The sequence below is a fragment of the Opisthocomus hoazin genome, chromosome 3 (genome assembly GCF_030867145.1).
Source record: "Opisthocomus hoazin isolate bOpiHoa1 chromosome 3, bOpiHoa1.hap1, whole genome shotgun sequence".
NCBI lineage: Eukaryota > Metazoa > Chordata > Aves > Opisthocomiformes > Opisthocomidae > Opisthocomus > Opisthocomus hoazin.
The window spans coordinates 34,360,982-34,379,239 of NC_134416.1; the positions used below are offsets into that span (position 1 = coordinate 34,360,982).

Here is an 18,258-nt window from a genome sequence, read left to right on the forward strand (position 1 = left end):
TGAAGCTGCAGCCACAATCATCAGGGCTGCAAGAGTAGCATCTACTTTCCCTGAAGAAAGGGAGAGTTTTGGATAATTTACAAAACTTTTTGACATCATCAACAACAGGACGATAGGCCGTAGTGTTCTGGGGTCATACTTTTCATCAGCGAGCTGTCGTTACACTACTGCTGTCATGGGCTTCAGCTCAGATGGTTTGCTACCAGGGCTTGTTCCTGCCAGGATGAGAACCCAGCTCAAGCGTTTGAGCCAAGTGCTTTGGCAGTAGCAAAAGGAAGAACTTCACAAACTGAAGACAGTGCAGCCTGTGAAAATAAACTTGTGCTTCCTTACTCACAACATACTTGAAAGAAGGATACTGGTCTAGATCTCCTCATCTGCTAAGATCTGCTGTGCAAACAGCAAAAACTTGTCACGGGGAGGACAGAGAGAAATTCCCACTGCCCAGGGAAGCTCTTTACTGGGCAGGTTGTCAGGTGCACCTCCATAGTCACTCATGTCAGCTAGGCCATACCGGTGGGACTGGGGATTGGGAGGCTGGAGGGGTGCTTTTAGAGGTAGGAGGAGATGGGATGTGTCATGCGTCCAGGAAAACTTTCCTACCTGAATCTTTTCCTTAATGTCAGGTTATATAAGGACTTTGCACGCAGGTGAAATAAGGCAAACATTACCCTAAGCAAGCCCGGGGAATCGGTGACCTGCTGACTTGTGCTGAGGAGGGGAAGAGAATCAAGCTCGTGTGTGTAAGAAGAGATTGTTGAAGGGAAGTAAGAGAGAAATAATATGATTTCTCTATTTTGAAAAGCCAAAAGGTGATGGTAGAGAAGAAGTTGTAGTTAGGCTGTGCTGTCAGCCCCACTGGGGACTTGCAGCTGCATTGCGGTTTTTACGTCTGTATTGAGATGTGCAAAGGAGAAAGTTGACTTGATTTTTCTGGGGGAAAAAAAATAATCAGAATAATTCCTGATTCTGAATATTCTAAAGACAACTTATTCCTTAAATAAAAATAGTAAATTTTCAAAACACAGAAATGTTCTGCAAAGATAGTGTTCAACTGGAGTGCTCTAGGTTACACAAAATGTAGTATATCTACAGGATAGCAATGTAATCTGCCTCTGGAAGTGGTCATGTTTGTATCATATTATAAACTGCTGTCAGATGAATGCTGCTTTCAGTCAGTGACTCATAGAGAAGTACATAATTTTCCACAAAGGCTGTATCCCTTTTGTCCAAAGTAGCTTATGTCCAAACTGGGCTGTGGTTGCCCGCTACTGCAGAGAGGACTCGATGAAAATGGGTGTTAAGCAGGCACCAGCCCTTGACTGCCAGCTACTCACAGGCTACAGCTACTCCTTTTTATCTCTTTTATTCAAAGATGTATTTATTTGTTAATGGCTTTATTTATCTTCACCTTTGAATTTTTATTAAATTGTAGCAGGATTTTTTTTCTCCCAGAAATTGTCTGATGGCTGTAGGAAAAGGCAGGTGTGCCAGGGGAAGTCTGGCGTCAAGAAAAAATGGGAGTATAGGAAAATGGAGCAGAGCATCACGAGCCAGAGGGACTGAGGTGACGGGAAAAGTGGAGGAGGAGAGGATGCTTGAATTTATGGAAATTACGGACCGTCTGCCTGACGGTATGCAAAGGGGGACGTTTCGCGTTTACAGTTCCCTTTCGCTCTCCAAGCCTGCGTTTCTAGTGGGTGTGTTTTTAGGACTAAACTAACAACAGTGCTCCTCTGAGACCTCCCTCCATTCTGAAGAAAGAGGTGCCATTCGCTGTATTGTGTGTGGAAAGAATTACTTTAAAAAATTTTAGCAAAAAAACTTGAAATGTTGACACCTCTGTGACTATGAATACTTTCATTTGTTATGGAGTATTGCGCATGGTCAACTGCTTCTAGTTTGTTACATGAAGAGAAAGAAACTAGACCGTTAGGCCAGGTCTGATAGTATGGAAATGCAAAAAAGATGGAAAATGTTGTGCATTGTTGACAAACAGTGGAAAAGAATCCACTTCTCCATACGGGAACAGGAAGAGAACTTAATTCTGTAATGGAAAATGATGCCATCTGGTCTGTGTTACCTTTGGTAGACAGAAGTAGAAATAGGGTTAGTAATACCAACTGTAACCTGGACAGTATTCAGTAAGACCTCAGTAAATTTTTACAATGTACATCTGTGGTTTAATACAATGTGCAGCTTCCAGGGGGGCAGTATGGAAGGTGGTGAAGATGGTATCTGCAAGATGAAGAAGGTATCTTCATCACAGTTGTATTTTTTCTGTGATTTCTTTGGGTGACTGTTACTGTTGTTCATGTACCTCTCAGTATCAGGAGTAAGCGTGAGACTGGATAACATGAGTATAATATTAGACCCAGCAGAAGTGACTGGTTATTTTATGTCATGGTAATTATTGCTTGTGATATTTGTTACGGCAGTATGTTTCTAGACAAAAAAAAGATGCAAGTGCATGCTCTGCTATGTTATTTAAAAATCTACAAGAACAGATTTCACATAGCTGAGTCTGTACAACAGCATTATGGCTTCATAAACAGTTATTAACACAAGTATGTGTATTGCCAAGGAGAGTGTTTCCATCTAACAGAAGAAACTGGAGAACAAGCTGGACCTAGTAGTAGCCAGAGCTTGGGCAGTGTACTCTCAGTTTCACTTTGATACCTTCAGGCACAGTTCAGTTAGTTTCTCATAATGAAAAAAAAGTCGAGTTTCAGACAAGAACGCGAAAGATGATAGTAGAGAGTTAAGCCAGATGCGTTCTTCTGCTACAGTGTATTATGTCAGTGGTATCATTCGTTTAAATGCAAAGCATTCAAGTAATTAAAAATAAACAAACAAAAACCCAACAAAACCCCCCACCCCTGGACTCACAGAGCAGACACATTATATAGCACAATGAATGTTTAATGTTAAAAGCGTCTTGTAAAAACATTTAGGGAGTACTTATAAATAGTCCCGATGCCTCCCTTCAGTTTTAATCCATCTAAATTGACCATCTTGTGTGCTGACAGTGGTTTATCAAAGAAACAAAAAAGTTTCATAAGACTTCCTAATCCATTTTTATTTTCAGAATATCTCTGTGCTTTTATAGAGTTCTGTCTTTATTTCATTCAAAATATAAATACCTATTTTTGTTACCTTTTCCTATAATGAAGTTACAGATCAAAGGTAGACTACTGGGAAACAAATGACAAAGCAATAATTTGCAGATTGGGTTTGCCCGCATCTCCCACCATCCCAATAGGACCATAGGTGTTAATTGCTGCCCCCACTTTTTCTGGGTCCTCTGCCACTTGGAAGGTGTTTAATGTGTTGCCGCTTGCAGATGATTAAATATATCTTCCCCTGCCCTCAAGTGGTGTGTTATCCCCCACTTGCTTGACGGTGCCACTGGTATTTTTTGGTGATTTGATATTACCGTGTTGCAGTAATCTCAGTTACAGGGTCGGATTCCAGCTTCACGTCCAGTCTGTTCCACCAGGATTGTTGTGTATATTTTAGAAATATAATCAACATATAAAAACTGTTATTTTTTTTCATTGCCATCTCTCCATAAAAGGGCAATGCTTTCCCTTCCCTCAAAGAAAGGCATCAATGGTGAAAAGTCAGACCTCCAAAATTTCTGGAGGGCTTGCATGACTTCACAGTGGCTTTAAAGAGAAACCGTCGGGTATCTGTAGTTGTCACAAATCACCGCTTGTATGCTGCTGGTTTTTAAATGCTAGGACTGTTTATAGATTAGTAAGTCTACATTAATTGGTGGTGAAGGGGTCCAAAATAAAATGCTTTTTTACTTTAAAGTAGATCTGAAGATCTGATCCAGGTATGATAATGTTGCATAGTAAAAGTGAACTGTGGCAACTTGCTTGATGATCTTTAATGTAGTGTCACACAAAGGAGTGGTGCATGGCACTGTTTTCCCTGCTGTGGCCAATCTTTTCACTTTATGCCATTTCAGCAAACACAATCATTCTCAACTGCAGCATCGCCAGATTTGTGCCTGAAACATCAAGTTCACTTTGACATGTGCCCATGGTATGTTCTGAGAGCACAGCTCTGGATCTAGTTTTGTAATTTTTAACTCATAATTTGAGATGCAGGACTTTGAACAAATAATCCTAACATGAATGAGGCAAAGTAATGACTCATCTGGCATCACTGCTCATTGCAAACATTTATCACTTATAAAATTGTACCCTAAAAGAACATCCTGAGTTGGGAAAAATAGGGAAACAATTTTAATGGCTTGTGGACTAAAGAGGGGCCTTCCATTGGAGACTATTTTAAAATCATCATCATCATCAATGAAATTGCTAAGGAGGAGCATCTTCAATGCAGTAGTTCGCATTGAATAATGAAGAAATATGTATAATAAGGGGGCCCAGTGTCTGACATCAGTGAACACTGGCTGCCACTTAGAATAGACAGTCTAGATGGTCCAGATTTCCTCCTTTTCTTGTTGAAATCATTCTGCTTTACGTAGATACCTAAATATTCTTGTAGAGAATTGTGGAGAGCGCGGTTACTCCTGCCTGGGATCTCCGTGCCAGTCACACGCCCACGCTGTACAGCATAAGCGCAGGGGTCGGTGCTGTTAGGAAGCCGTGACCCTTCCGCATGCCGAGTGCCGCAGGGAGCTGGCGGCCCCGGGATGCTCGGCAGGGCTGTGTGCTGCCTGTCACCTTTGGGTCGTGCCCGGTAGGTCCTGCTCTGCCCAGAGGCTTCAGAGGCTTTTCCTTACTGAGCGTGCACCTACCTGAATGGGCTGGCAGATTTTAGGTGTTTTGCAGTGTCTGCTTTCATATCCAGAATTTAAAAAATATATTCAGGTCATGCAGCGAATGTTTAAATCGTGGGATGAGAAGACTGACCTCTTCTCAGCTCTAGTGAGAAGGTGGCCATCCATGAGGTTGTATTTGGTGGCCATCCTTGTGATTGTATTTGGTTCCTATGGAAGCAAGTAAGTTGTTAGGGAGATCTTTGAAAGGGTCAAGCAATTGTTTTAAAGGCAAAAGGAAAAGGTTGGTGTTAGGCTTAAATGAATTTCATCTTTACAAGAAATGCTTCAGAGAACAGGTGGCTTTGGGCACTGTTTGTTTCTTGAGAGACAAAAGACGAGGTGCCCTTGAGACACTTCGTGTTGCTTAGGCCTGGAGACCTTCTGGTGGTGGTACTTTTGCAGTCCATTGTGTCAAGTTTGAGTTTCAGGTACATTTTAACCAAACAATAAAAACCTCTTATCTGTAAATGCGAGATTAAAAAAAAAAAAAGCAAAACCTGCCTGAAAAATTGTAAAGACCTGATGGCAAGCTACCTGTGACCTGAAATGAGATGATACAGTGGAAAGAGGTTATACAGTGTAGAGTACGTGCAATATGGTTTTACTTACTGCAGAACGTATTTTTAGTGTAGTGGTATCTATTTCAGTCTGTAATTTAGCACTCTCTTTCCTAAAACAGAAGGACCCAGTCCTTCTTCAGCTCTCCAAGACTTCGCCAGTCAGTCGGAACATCAACTTGGCTCCTGAATTGACGTGGCGGAGAATGGGTGAAGTCAGTTTCTTGCCACTGGAATAGCCTGTGGAGCTTTGGTTTATATTACATTTAATTTGGAGCAGCCGGGGGTTGCTATAGATTGTATCAAACAGTGGCTGGGTCTCTGGCTCACTGAGGCATTATCTTTCAGAAACTCCTGTTACCTTTTCTTCCTCGGCAGTATCCTGGACTGTGGCTTGATAAACGTTGAAGGAGCTTGGTGAAAAGGAATGCTGAAGTTACTGTGTACGTTCAGGTGAAAAAGGAAATTTTTAGGAGGGATTGTCATATCAAATAAAGCAATGATGAGCAAAAGTTGCACTTAGAGCTTCTGTTCTCCATGTCTGGTAGTGTGAAAACAACAGAACGGTCAGAAAAGTGATGAAATCAAACCTCATAAAAGGTTCTGCTAAACGTTATCCATATAGACATGTTAGGACTGTATATAAGCATGGATATTATAAAACGTATTTTAGGAATGTTGCAAATAAATTAATTCAGAGTGGGAATCGTACTGTTTGCAATAGATAAGGGGGGAAGAAGGAGGAAGAGCAGAACATTTGTGGCCTTGTATTTTGTATTTTACTTTGGGAAAGGCATAATTCCTGTAGCATCTGCCATAAGCGTGTCTTCAGCTCATCACTGGTAAAGTGGTTATTCACAAAGGTTAAGGAAGATTTACAAGAACAGTTTTGCAGAAGGCCCTGTGAAGAAGAGACATTGGACATGATAGCGTTCGGGCGGCTCTGACTTGCGAGGCCGGGTGAGGGTCGCAGACGGTGCGGCTCTTCAGCAGCCAGCTTCGTAGTGGGAATGCCCGCTGCCTGGAGAGGCAAGGTGTCCTGCCCTCTCGCTGTCTTACTGGGTGGCATCGGCCGTCACCTTAGCACAGCGCAGCGCTCCTTGGCACGGTGCTTGTTCTGTTTGGTGATCTGCGACCTGTGATAGTTCGCATTGCGTTGAGCAGCACCTCTTGGGTGTCATAGGAAGCAGCCCAGCCCCTTGCCCCGAAGAATGCATCAGTGCTCAGAAGTGTGGAATTATCTTTCTGTGAACAGTACCACGTTGAAGCAGTCCCATTTATGAAGGGAGATGTGCCTGTGAAGAAGCGAGAACAGTAGCATAAGTTAAAGGCAGGAAAGGGATGAACATGAATATATTGGATAACATTTGGAATAATTTGCCTATTGCTTCAGACTGCGATTGGGACTTAACAGAGCACTGGAACAGGCTGCCCAGGGAGGTTGTGGAGTCTCCTTCTCTGGAGATATTCAAGACCCGCCTGGACAAGGTCCTGTGCAGCCTGCTGTAGGTGACCCTACTTCGGCAGGGGGATTGGACTAGACGATCCACAGAGGTCCCTTCCAACGTCTACCGTTCTGTGATTCTGTGATTTGTGTATTGTATCAGCAAGGGGCCTTTAAAGTAGAGGAGATGGAAAACAGAAAGTCTTCCCAGAAAATCCGCAAGGTTTCATGTATGACCGTAAGGGATAGCCATTCTCTGCAGGGTTCTGTTGTTCCTTTCTGAATTTAATTTTTGCTTTGCACTCATAATCAATCAAGTGATTACCATTTACTTGATTACTCTGTTTTGAAGCAGACAATTTCTGTGTCATATTCCTACTTCAGCTTCTGTCACTGCCCTGAGGGCGCTTCCCCAGATAAGTTCTCCTGATATGTCACAGCTGTTTGAAAAGTTACTCATTGGATCAACTTTTCCAATATGTAGAATAAATTGTTGCTGTAAACTGCAGCTTATCTCCCAGTGATGAATTTGGCTTGCTTAACTGTTCCCAACTACGCAGAACATTGAAAAACTGTAGATCTTATCACTGGCCGGTAATGCGAGCAGCATTTTACTCCCCACCGCCAGCATGCTGTATCCGGTGTTTTGCAAATCGAAGAACGAGACCTGGAGTTCAGTCCTGTTCCCGTTTGGACAGGTTTGACATTTCACTTGCCTTTACGGAAGGCAGACGAGTTGCTTGAGAAGCGGTGATAATAAGGCATCTATGAAAAAACCATCTGTTTTGCAGGCTTTGCCTTAAGCAGACTTTTCTGGGGAGTCTTACAGGGCAAAGGAGCCATTCCTGCTGCTGGGCTGCAGAGGGGACGGCGGCAGCAGCGCGTCTCCGTGGGATGCGTTTGCACCAGACCACAGAAATCGCAGCGATTTCGCATCCTTTTCGTCGCGGGTGCAGCTGTGCTGGTGCTCCCTGCCGAGGCCTGCTGCGGGGGCAGCCTGCCGAGCAGCCGGGGCAGCACTGCCGGGCTGTACGCCGCAGGGAGACGAGGGGTGCTGGGGACGCGCCTGGTTCGGGGAGCCGTCTGCCGTCCGGGGGCTTCAGGAGGGGGCGGCTTTGGGAGATGCAGGCGAGACCCCTGTGTATGGGAGAGTGCGTCAGCCAGCCTTTGGAACCAAATACTGCATTTTGTTGGTCATCTAAATGTAGAAAAGGGTTGTAAAAACAGATATATTATTTGCTATCAAGTTTTAGTGCTTTTAACAATAAAGGCCAGGGAATTACCTGTTTTTACAGAGTCATCTTTTTGCGGAGCAGGGAAAAGTGATGCATTGTATGGCATGAGGAAAAATAAAAGACTTTGAGAAACACCTGCATTACACACCACTTTCTCTTCAGATCTGTTAAATGTATTTTCTGCTCCAGGATGCTGAGATCCACAATTTACAGAGACTTTATATTGTCTTTAAACCATTACAGTTGAGATAGAAAGTCAGTATCTGCATTACCGATGACTCTATCAGCTCATCTCAGGCTCTGACGGATCAGCCAGACTTCCAAAGGTCACTTGAATAATTGAATTGCAAAATCTATCAGCTTGGCCAGGGGGAGGTGGAGAGCTTTGGGGTGGCCTTTAATGCATTTTCTGTTTTCCTTGAGAAGTTCAGGTATATGGGGTTCCTATATTTGTGTAATAAAGATTTTGAACATAATTCATTTCTAGTAGCTGTCAGTATCCAAAAGCAATTGCTTGTGTATAACAAGGACAGACAAAGAAAGGCCAGTTATTCTGTATATGAACTAGTCTGAAAATATCTAAAAGTTAGTGTGGAAAAGGTTAATTTTTTATTTGGCCACAATGAGCAAAGGCAGAAGTCCCTAGCTTCTAATTAGTGCATCGTATTACTGTATCTCTGCTTCAGATATCAAACACGAGTTCTCTTTTTAGATGTGTAAATAGTAATGCTCCCTTATGTTTTCAGATGTATCGTTATAGTACTGTACTGATTTAATATAATCTTTGAAAATATGTCCCTTTGCTTTTTGCTTTATTGTGAAAAGTTACAGCTTTTACCAAAGAGTGCTGAGGACCTTGGACTGTTTATGTAGATCATTCTCTATAATTTTGTCTTTGGCAAGTGGGTTAATTTTTAATCTTCATAATCAACAATTGAACATAACAGCAACAAGAAAGATTGTTCATTTATCTGTACTGTCAGTATTTTGAGTTGTTGGGTAGTAACCAGATATTCTTGTAAGGTATTTATGGATTAATAATAATTTTCTGCATAGTATTTTAGATTTTTGCTCAAGATAGAAGAGTGTTTGTAGTTACTTTCGATATCTGGAGTCACAGACACAGCATGGCTTTCCTTGCTGGTTCCCTGTTAGGAACTTGCGTTTGCCATTAATGATGAATTGAAGAAACCCAAAATGTTTTTATTTTACCTGTGGAATGTAATTTAGGATTTTTCCTTCTTTCAGAAGTACTTCTGTTATTACTAGTGCACCGATTACAAGGATTCCTTATGTGATGAATCATATTTTTGGTGTATGAAAGCCTGTGACAAGATGTTATCTGTCAGTATTGGTACAGTGCTCAGTAGGACAGCATCAGTGAAATGTGCTTGTAATCAGGTCGTCAGAGTAAGTCTGCAGAGGTCCCTCTATAGGCAGTTATAAGTATGGGAGGGAAAGAGCAATTTCAATATACTGTCATTTTATAGCATATTAATCCCTGCATGTTTATATGGTACTGTCACTTTGAACAAAAGATCAAGGTGTTTTGTGAACCACTGTCATCAGCTGGGTTTTGGGTGGAGGTCAGCAGCCAGTTGACATCACATACTAGCACTTTTGTGCTTGACTTCCCCTGCTCTTGATTAATCCTAGTGAAAACTTTTTGATTTATTTTTACTGTGTCCCTCTGGTGAGGACAGCAGTAAGAAATAGGTAAGCACATATCTCTGCCAAAACAAAATAAAATGTAAGCCTTTTAATAAATCTGAATGTTTAGGGTGGTTATTGCTTAGAAAGTAGGACTAGGAAGGACAAGCTCATCAGTGCTGGAACAGGTAAGGGACGTGGCTCTGGAGAAGACGGCTGGATCTGTGACCGTCAGCTTCTGTAGCCAACCTCCACGTGAAGTAATTGGAAATATCCTTCCCCTTCCCTCCTCCCTGGGCTCGTCTGCCGGTGCTGGAGCTTCTACCGCCTTGCAGCCTGGTCCTGCTGCCTGCAGGATGCTGCTGCCCCTGCTCCCCTGCTCACTGGGAGGAGAGACCTGGTGAAGAAATGCTGTCTGGTCCCTGCTCACGCGGTGTCAAGGCAGCTGCGGAGCACGGGAGGGCACTTGCTCTGTGGTGAACCCATGCATCATTGCTCTCAGCACTGCTGCGCTTGGGTCAGGGAATTAACTGAAAGCTTTGGAGTTGTGGGCTGGGAAAACAGATTTCTGTCTGTTTTCTGTTTTTCCTTTGCTTAAAATGAACTTGAGTTGTCCTTTTAAATACATCAATTTTATTAAAAACACCTGCTACCACTACCAGTTTTTCTGCTCTAATATTCTCCAGGGCCCTTAAAATATGCTTGTGTAAAGTACTGACCTAAGATGCAGTCTGCAGGCTTTTTGATCTAAACTAGGCAAATAATGAAGAACAGGCTATTAAGACTTCAAAACTAGAGTAAGATTTGTATTTCTAAGGATTTTTTGAGAGAAAGTATTAAAAAAAAAAAATTGTAACCATAGATGATGATGTAGCTGATAGAGAGGAGGAAAACCAAAGGCATGGTATGGGTGTGTCCAGCTGGGAATAACAGTAGGGGGCGCGAAGGTGACAGCGGCCAGAAGAGGACCTGTGTACCTTTCACGAAGGGAAGTCAGGAAGATGCCCCCTCACAAGAAAGTTGCTGGTAAGGAGGAATCTCACCGAGAGCTGAAACTGTGGATTCAGTCCCATAAAGAAACATAGGATCTTGGGGGAGTCAGCTGCTGGCTTAGAAAATGGGACAGGAACTGGGGTTGTTTAGCCTGGAGAAGAGGAGGGTGAGGAGAGACCTCATCGCTCTCTACAGCTACCTGAAAGGAGGTTGTAGCGAGGCGGGGGTCGATGTTCCCCACAGCATCCTCTGGAGAAACTAGCTGCCCGTGGTTTGGATGGGTGTACACTTCGCTGGGTAAAAAACTGGCTGGGTGGTCAAGCCCAGAGAGTTGTGGTGAATGGAGTTAAATCCAGTTGGCGGCCAGTCACCAGTGCTGTCCCCCAGGACTCAGTTTTGGGTCCGGTCTTGTTTCACATCTTTATCAGTGATCTGGATGAGGGGATTGAGTTCTCCCTCAGTAAGTTTGCAGGTGACACCAAGTTGGGTGGGAGTGTCGATCTGCTGGAGGGTAGGAAGGCTTTGCAGAGGGATCTGGACAGACTGGATTGATGGGCTGAGGCCAACTGTATGAGGTTCAACAAGGCCAAATGCCAGGTCCTGCACTTCAGGCACAGCAACCCCATGCAACGCTACAGGCTTGGGGAGGAGTGGCTGGAAAGCTGTCTGGCAGAAAAGGACCTTGGGGTGCTGGTTGACAGCTGGCTGAACATGAGTCAGCAGTGTGCCCAGGTGGCCAACAGCATCCTGGCTTGTATCAGGAATAGTGTGGCCAGCAGGAGTAGGGAGGTGATCGTGCCCCTGTACTCAGCACTGGTGAGGCCGTATCTGGAGTGCTGTGTTCAGTTTTGGGCCCCTCACTACAAGAAAGACACTGAGGTGCTGGAGCGTGTCCAGAGAAGGGCAACGAGGCTGGTGAAGGGTCTAATAAGGAGCGACTGAAGGAACTGGGGCTGTTTAGTCTGGAGAAGAGGAGGCTAAGGGGGGACCTCATCACTCTCTACAGCTACCTGAATGGAGGTTGTAGTAAGGCAGGTGTTGGTCTCTTCTCCCAAGTAACTAGTGATAGGACGAGAGGCAGTGGCCTCAAGTTGTGTCAGGGAAGGTTTAGATTAGATATTAGGAAAAATGTCTTTACTGAAAGAAAGGTCAGGCGTTCGAACAGGCTGCCCAGAGGAGCGGTGGAGTCCCCATCCCTGGAGGTGTTCAAAAAATGTGTAGATGGGGCACTTCAGGGCATAGTTTAGCAGGCATGGTGGTGTTGGGCTGATGGTTGGACCTGATGATCTTAGAGGTCTTTTCCAACCTTAACAATTCTATGATGAGAGCAAACGGCCTTAAGTTGCAGCATGGGAGGTTTAGATTGGATATTAGGAAAAATTTCTTACTGAAAAAGTTGTAAAACATTGGAACAGGCTGCCCACATAGTTGGTGGAGTCACCATCCCTAGAGGTATTCAAAAGCTGTGTAGACGTGGTGCTTAGGGGCATGGTTTAGTAGTGGACTTGGCAGTGTTAGGCTAATGATTGGACTTGATGATCTTGTAGGTCTTTCCCAACCTGAAAGATTCTGTGATTCTCTGTTGTGTCATCTTTTGACCTGGCTGTGGTACAGGTGAGCTACTTGCGTAGCCTTGGGCTTGTCTTGGACCCTCTTTTGCTCATCTTTTGGTGCTTAAACCCAGACTTTCCTCAGAGAGAGCTCTGTCTGAGGAAGATGTGGTAGTTTCTTAACACAGTTAAATGATTATCAGAAAAGATGTAAATTCATCAGCAAACCAAGGAAAGGATTGAGCAAGAGTGAGGGTAGTAACCAAGTTTAACTTGAGCTTGTCTATTAAAGAGAAGTATAACTTTAAATACCAGGCTGGCGAGGTTAGGGTATTTCAGGGATCAAGTGACACCGTTCTCCCTGCTGAGGAAGCAGGGAGGCATGAAGCCAAGAGACATGAGGTGGTGGTAAAAGATCCGTCCCCAAGGTCCTCTAGCTTTTGCTGCGTATGTCTCAGCTGGTTCATTATAATTCAGCTATTGGCATGTGTTTGGATTTACAAAAACTTGGAAATGAAGGATCCAAATTGCTTGATCTCAAATACAGACTGGACTGACACAAATATATCTGTCCAGAAGCTGGGAGATGGCATTTGGAGACTGGAATGCGGGATTAGCGGAAAGAAGAAATCTTCCTAGCTGATGTAGTAGATGATCTTACAACTGATTTAGGTTTCATTACACCTAATAACAGTATAAGCAACATCAGAGGTTATAACTTCCGTCTGCAGAAAATCACGTTAGCAATGGTGGAATAATGGTTTGTGAACAATTGTTGTGTAACAAACAAGTTATTCTCCCCTCTGAGTGCAGATACTGTTAAACAGCTGTGTGTGGGTTCAACTTTCCAGCCGAGATAGCTGGAAAAGACTAGCGCAGTCTTAAGACATTGACTCACTTGTGATGCTGACGAAATGCAGATGGCTGAATTGGTTCCTGTCTTCGGTTTTGTGCTTTGCCTCTCTCCCGAAGGCTGCTGTTGCTGCAGCGGTGCTGGCTGAGTGATATATGAAATATGTGTGTTTACGTGCATGAGCCAAACTGTAAAAATGTCTTTGGGAGCAGAGTTAACATAAGCCAACACTCGTAGCTGCTAAACTTCTTGTGGCTGGGAAGTACGAGCAGAGCATTCCTTGTTTGCTGGATGCAGCTGAGGGACAGTAAGTAGTAAAAATGACTGTGGTTCAAAATGGGCAGTGTAAAAGTTCAGAGTTTTGTTCGTTTGAGCTTTCCATATTGAAAACCTGTTAAATTGGGTCAGGTAGGACAAAGCATTTCAGTAATTGCAAGAGTGTGGTTTATGATGTCTAGACATAGGAAGGTCTCGTGACCATTCCTGTCCTTTGCCTACCTATGGAAACTTTCACCTTAGGCATGGATGCCAATGCTGACAGTTTTGGGGCATTATTGACAATATTATTTGGAACAAAGGTTAGTTTTCAGAGCAGTAGTCAAAGTCACTGTAGAGGGCAAAAAAACCCGCCAATACAGACGAGCTAGAAGTTGTTAAAATTACAGACTATTTGGAGGAACTTTGGGATTAGCTCTGAGTCTAGACTCTGACATCTTGACACCAACTTGGCAAACGCTTGCAACAAGTTCTGTAGTGTGATTTTGCAATTCTGCAGAGGCCTGGACAGGAGCGCATTAGTCCTGTTGCCACGCACACAGAACAGGCTTGTTGGGAGGCTGGTTGCAAACACTAGGGATCAGCTTCTCCACCGCCTCAGGAGTCTGCGGTCATTTTGTCCTCATGTGCTTCAGAAGTTGCAAATATTAGTGGGTCATCCACAGCTGGATAAAGGAGTAGAGGTAATCGGTGTGGTCTTGCAGGAGTGGACGACAGACCAGGTGAATGCCTCTCAGAGAGCGGATTTTCATACTGGGTTATTAGGTAATTGGAAAATCATCTGGCAGGGTTGGTCTCCAGAACATGTAGCATCTCCACGTCATCCCTGAGGAAAGGTCTTCTGGGCCCGGAGGAATTTGGCGTTCTGAGTGACATACTCCTCTGCCAGCCAGAGGACCTGATGAGTGATGGATTTAGGTACTAGTTGATCATAGCAGATACCCAAGACCTTCCCAGTACTCGGTGATGACCATGTGGCTGCTGTGCTCTTTGCAAAAACCTTGGCTGAAGGAAAGGAGGGTTTCTGAGGATATAATCAGAATGCAGCAGGAACCATCATCAGCGTTTCAGTTCCAGGCGCTGATGTGTTGCAAAAGCCAGTCATGAGATCTAAGCTGTTGTGCAGCATGGGAGAGTGTTCAGCGGCATCTGCGTGGGTCTTTGCATCAGCCAGAAAGCAGCTGTGAACTGTTTCATGGACAAGTTTGAGGTTTGCTCACTAAGATATCAAGAGGCTTTGACTGTAGCGTGGTTTCCAGTTAATGAGCTTTTAACCTGATGGGTGAAATGGGATTCTGGGAAGGGGACTGCAAGCAGCATGGTGATTTGATGACTTCCTGATCAACAGTAGTGGAAGACATCAGATAGCTGAACACTTCTTATATTGGGCTTTTAATGAAGACTCAACCTGGTGGCTAAGTAGAGCTCCTGGCAAGGCACAGAGGAAATTCTAGAAACCCCGCAATGCAGAACAGAGGGGGAAATATGTGTCCTTTTGTAAGAACAAATTTAACTTCATCTCTAGTAAATGAGAAGATGGTCTTTGATGATCAATTGTATGTTTGAAAGCAAATGTTTACAAGAAGCTGCCTGCTGTGGTTCCACTCTCCCACAAGGACGGAAAGCTAAAGTCTGCTAAACTGGGTTTAGTAGTTTTGTTTTGGTATGTTCACTCTGCAGAAATAGTACATTATACTGATAACCTGTCAGGAAAAGTTACTTCTGGGGACAAAAAGTGATGGTATCTACATTGTTCCAGCCAACTAAAATTCTCCGTTGTCTATAGAAAAAACATTGCTCCTTGAGCAGTGGGTCACTGAAGCCTGGCTTCTGGAGGCGTCCGTTGTCTCCAGATCCTCTCCTCCCTGCCCTGGAAAGCCGGCTGCCCTCCTCTCCCTTGTTGTCGCTTCCCCATGCCCTCTGCTCTGCCTCTCTCCTGATTGTATTTTTTTTTCCCCACTGGCTTGGGTGCCCATCACACCTGCAGACAACTGACACACACCCCCCACCCAGCGCTGGTTTTCTGCCAGTTTACTGATTATAGGAAAAAATTTAGGATCAGTCTTTGGGAGAGAGTACAGGAAGGTTAATAGTGTTAAGTGGAAGCAACAAAGGAAAAATTATGTCCCTCAGTTCTGGTTGGTAGTTCTTCCTCACCCTACAGAGAGTGGTGTATGTTATTAATGTTACTGGTAATCTTACCTGGTTTTGTGTCTCTGTGTCTTCATCTAAGAAAAAAACACCTTAAACAGACAGTTAGCTTTAAGGATATGAATAGCTGAAATTCTGAAAAAAGGGAACAAGGTCAAACTAAAGGAGGGTCACAATAATCCTGACAGTTTTGTACAAAGACGTATTCTCTTTTCCCACTGCTTTTTGTATGTATGGTGAGCTCGTTTGCTTAAAGTAGCCACTTGGTACGCTCAGGTTGTATTTAAAAAAAAAAAAAACAAACAAAAAAACACAAACAAAAAACCCCACCAAAAAACCAAACCCAACTAAAAAAGTGAAGTATTTGCTGATGTGTTTTCTGCCTCTCATTCACTGTGTTTCAGAAAATCGTCAGAAGAACTGGACATGGATAAAGTAACAGCAGCCATGGTACTCACCAGCTTGTCCACCAGCCCTTTGGTCCGCAGCCCTCCTGTCCGACCCACCGGTAAGCCTTCGGGGCAGCGCCAGGGCAGGGGCTGCCGGGAGGGGTGCGGGGGCCGTGTGCCTGGGGCTTGTTTCCAGGAGTTGTGGCCATGGTGGAGGACAAAGGGTGAGTGGCTGTCTTCTGGCAGTGGCCCCTGCGTGCTGGGGATCATACTGAGTGAGCTTTGCTCTGACATAGTCAAGGCTTTTGGTGCGGCATTGACAGAAATGAGAAGAAACCTTTTCCATAACCATGGCTCCAGTTTATGAAATGGGAGATGGGGGCTGTGGAAGGGCTGCCGGCCTCACTGGAACGCTAGTTTTCCAGACAGCTTTATTTGCCTTTGCACATATGTGATAAACATGACAGCAGTTGTTCTTGCCCCCATCCCATGGAAATCGAATCAGATTTTACTCAACACTACGATGAGGCAAAGCACTTGTAGATCTCGGCCCTCAGCTGAGAGGCTGTGCTCGAGCGGTCTGCACGGCGACAGGTCTGTTTCTGCTGATGCAGAATCACACCCTCAGTTGTTCCTGTGCCCTTTGTAACTCTCTGATGGTCTACCATCAAATCCATAATCCCTTTAAAGACTACTCCGTTTATGGTAGAGCAGAAGACACACATATAAAAAGAAATCTAAAAAGTTAGTGGTAAGAATGAGGTTGCTAATGAAATATAATTAATCTATGCAAGCTTGACTGGAGTTACAATAATTTTTTTGAATTGTTATATTTTAAGGACTAATTTAAATTAGGACACATGTGTTAGGATGTCTCAGCATTGTTTGTATGACTGGCTTTTCTTACTCCTAACTGTTAAATTGATACTAAATGCCCTTCTATAGTAAATAATTGGAGTAGTTTGAGGAATGCTAACTGATTACAAATGAATAGGAAAATAATATTTGCAGTTCTTCATGGAAGCAGGGGCATTCCACTGAATGGTGTTGTACTTGAATCTGTACCATGAGGAGTGTCCCAGCTTTCAAGACTGTTGAACAAATAGTGTGGGATTTTTCATTTCTTTCCAGAAAACATAAATTTTATCCATTTAGCTGGAAGTCTATCTGTGAACAGCCATGGCTCTTGCCTGTGTGCTTTCCACACGCTTACGAAATGTTAAAACCAGAAGTGTTTATGGAGTATCACTGCTCTGAGGAGCCCTGGGAAACCTCTGGCGGTGACATCCCCGGTGACTGTCCCACCTCAGGGCTGGAGGTTGCCAGCCCCCAGGGAAGGGCATCAGAGGGGGAAAAGCCAGACCTGCTCTCCAGCTGCTCCAGCTCACAGCCAAAACCGCAGAAGAAGGTGGACCTGTGCTGATGTGGCAGGCAGGGATCGGGAGTGCCTGAGGCACGCGCGTGTCCCACGCTGCACCCCTGCGCACAGGGAGCTGCTCCTGCATGGGGCAAGGCAGTATCTCCCACCTCAGACAGTCGGAGCAGATGACGGCCGTCAGGACCAGCGGTGCACACCAGCTAGCAGCTGTCGGTTGGAAAGATCTTCCAAACAAGCCCTTTTGAATTGCTAATAGGTAGCTGTTAACTGCCTTTGATATTTCTTCGTGCAGCCTGAGTGCTCTTTGATATTTCTTCACATAGCTTGTCTGCTTGTTTCCCAGAATCAGGGAAGACAAGCCTGAAAAAGTAATTCATGTGTTTTCCGTAGTCACAGACAAGATTTTGAACCTGTTGTTGGGCACCTTCTCCCTGAATATCTTAGTTTTGCCTGACTGAAGGCATACTTAAGCCTTCAATAAAAGTGTAAAGATTTGATAATTTAAAGCTCAATTGGTGTTGCAAGGCTAGGCTTTGATCTTAGTAATACGAGCTACAAATGTACTAATGATGAAATATTTCTAATCCTTTTCCAAAGAAGGGCAGCAAGTAGCAGTGTAATTAAAGGAACATTTGTTTAAACAAATGGAATTTTGCCTAGAAGTAAATTAAATAACATTACCACTAGTATTAAAGTCTGATCTGTGCTGGAATTACTGGGGATGATCACCCTTGTAAACTGGATCAGAGTTTGGCCCTTGTTTCCCTGCAGCTGAGTAATATTTGGTCTGGTTCTCTTTCACGCAACTCCAGCAATGTGAAAAGAGCCCCAAAAGAAGAGTAAGTTTCATTTATTTATACTTTAAACTTCTTTACATTGACAGATTTATTAGTATTAATGAGAACCAATGTTTGTTTTTTCCCTGTTGTCAGCCTCGTTCAGTCTTTTCCGTACTACTTTAAATATGTTCTTGATTTACATCTC

General features: G+C 43.9%; 1 protein-coding gene across 7 annotated transcripts in view; it reads left to right on the forward strand.

Annotated features, from left to right (window-relative positions):
* ZNF704 (zinc finger protein 704) overlaps positions 1 to 18,258 on the forward strand; it is a 115,445-nt gene that overhangs the window by 59,136 nt on the left and 38,051 nt on the right. For all 7 annotated transcript variants that reach the window (XM_075415958.1, XM_075415959.1, XM_075415957.1 and 4 more), the window contains exon 3: positions 15,912 to 16,015. In XM_075415958.1, the coding sequence (XP_075272073.1) occupies positions 15,912 to 16,015 (104 nt within the window). The remainder of the gene's footprint in view (positions 1 to 15,911; positions 16,016 to 18,258) is intronic.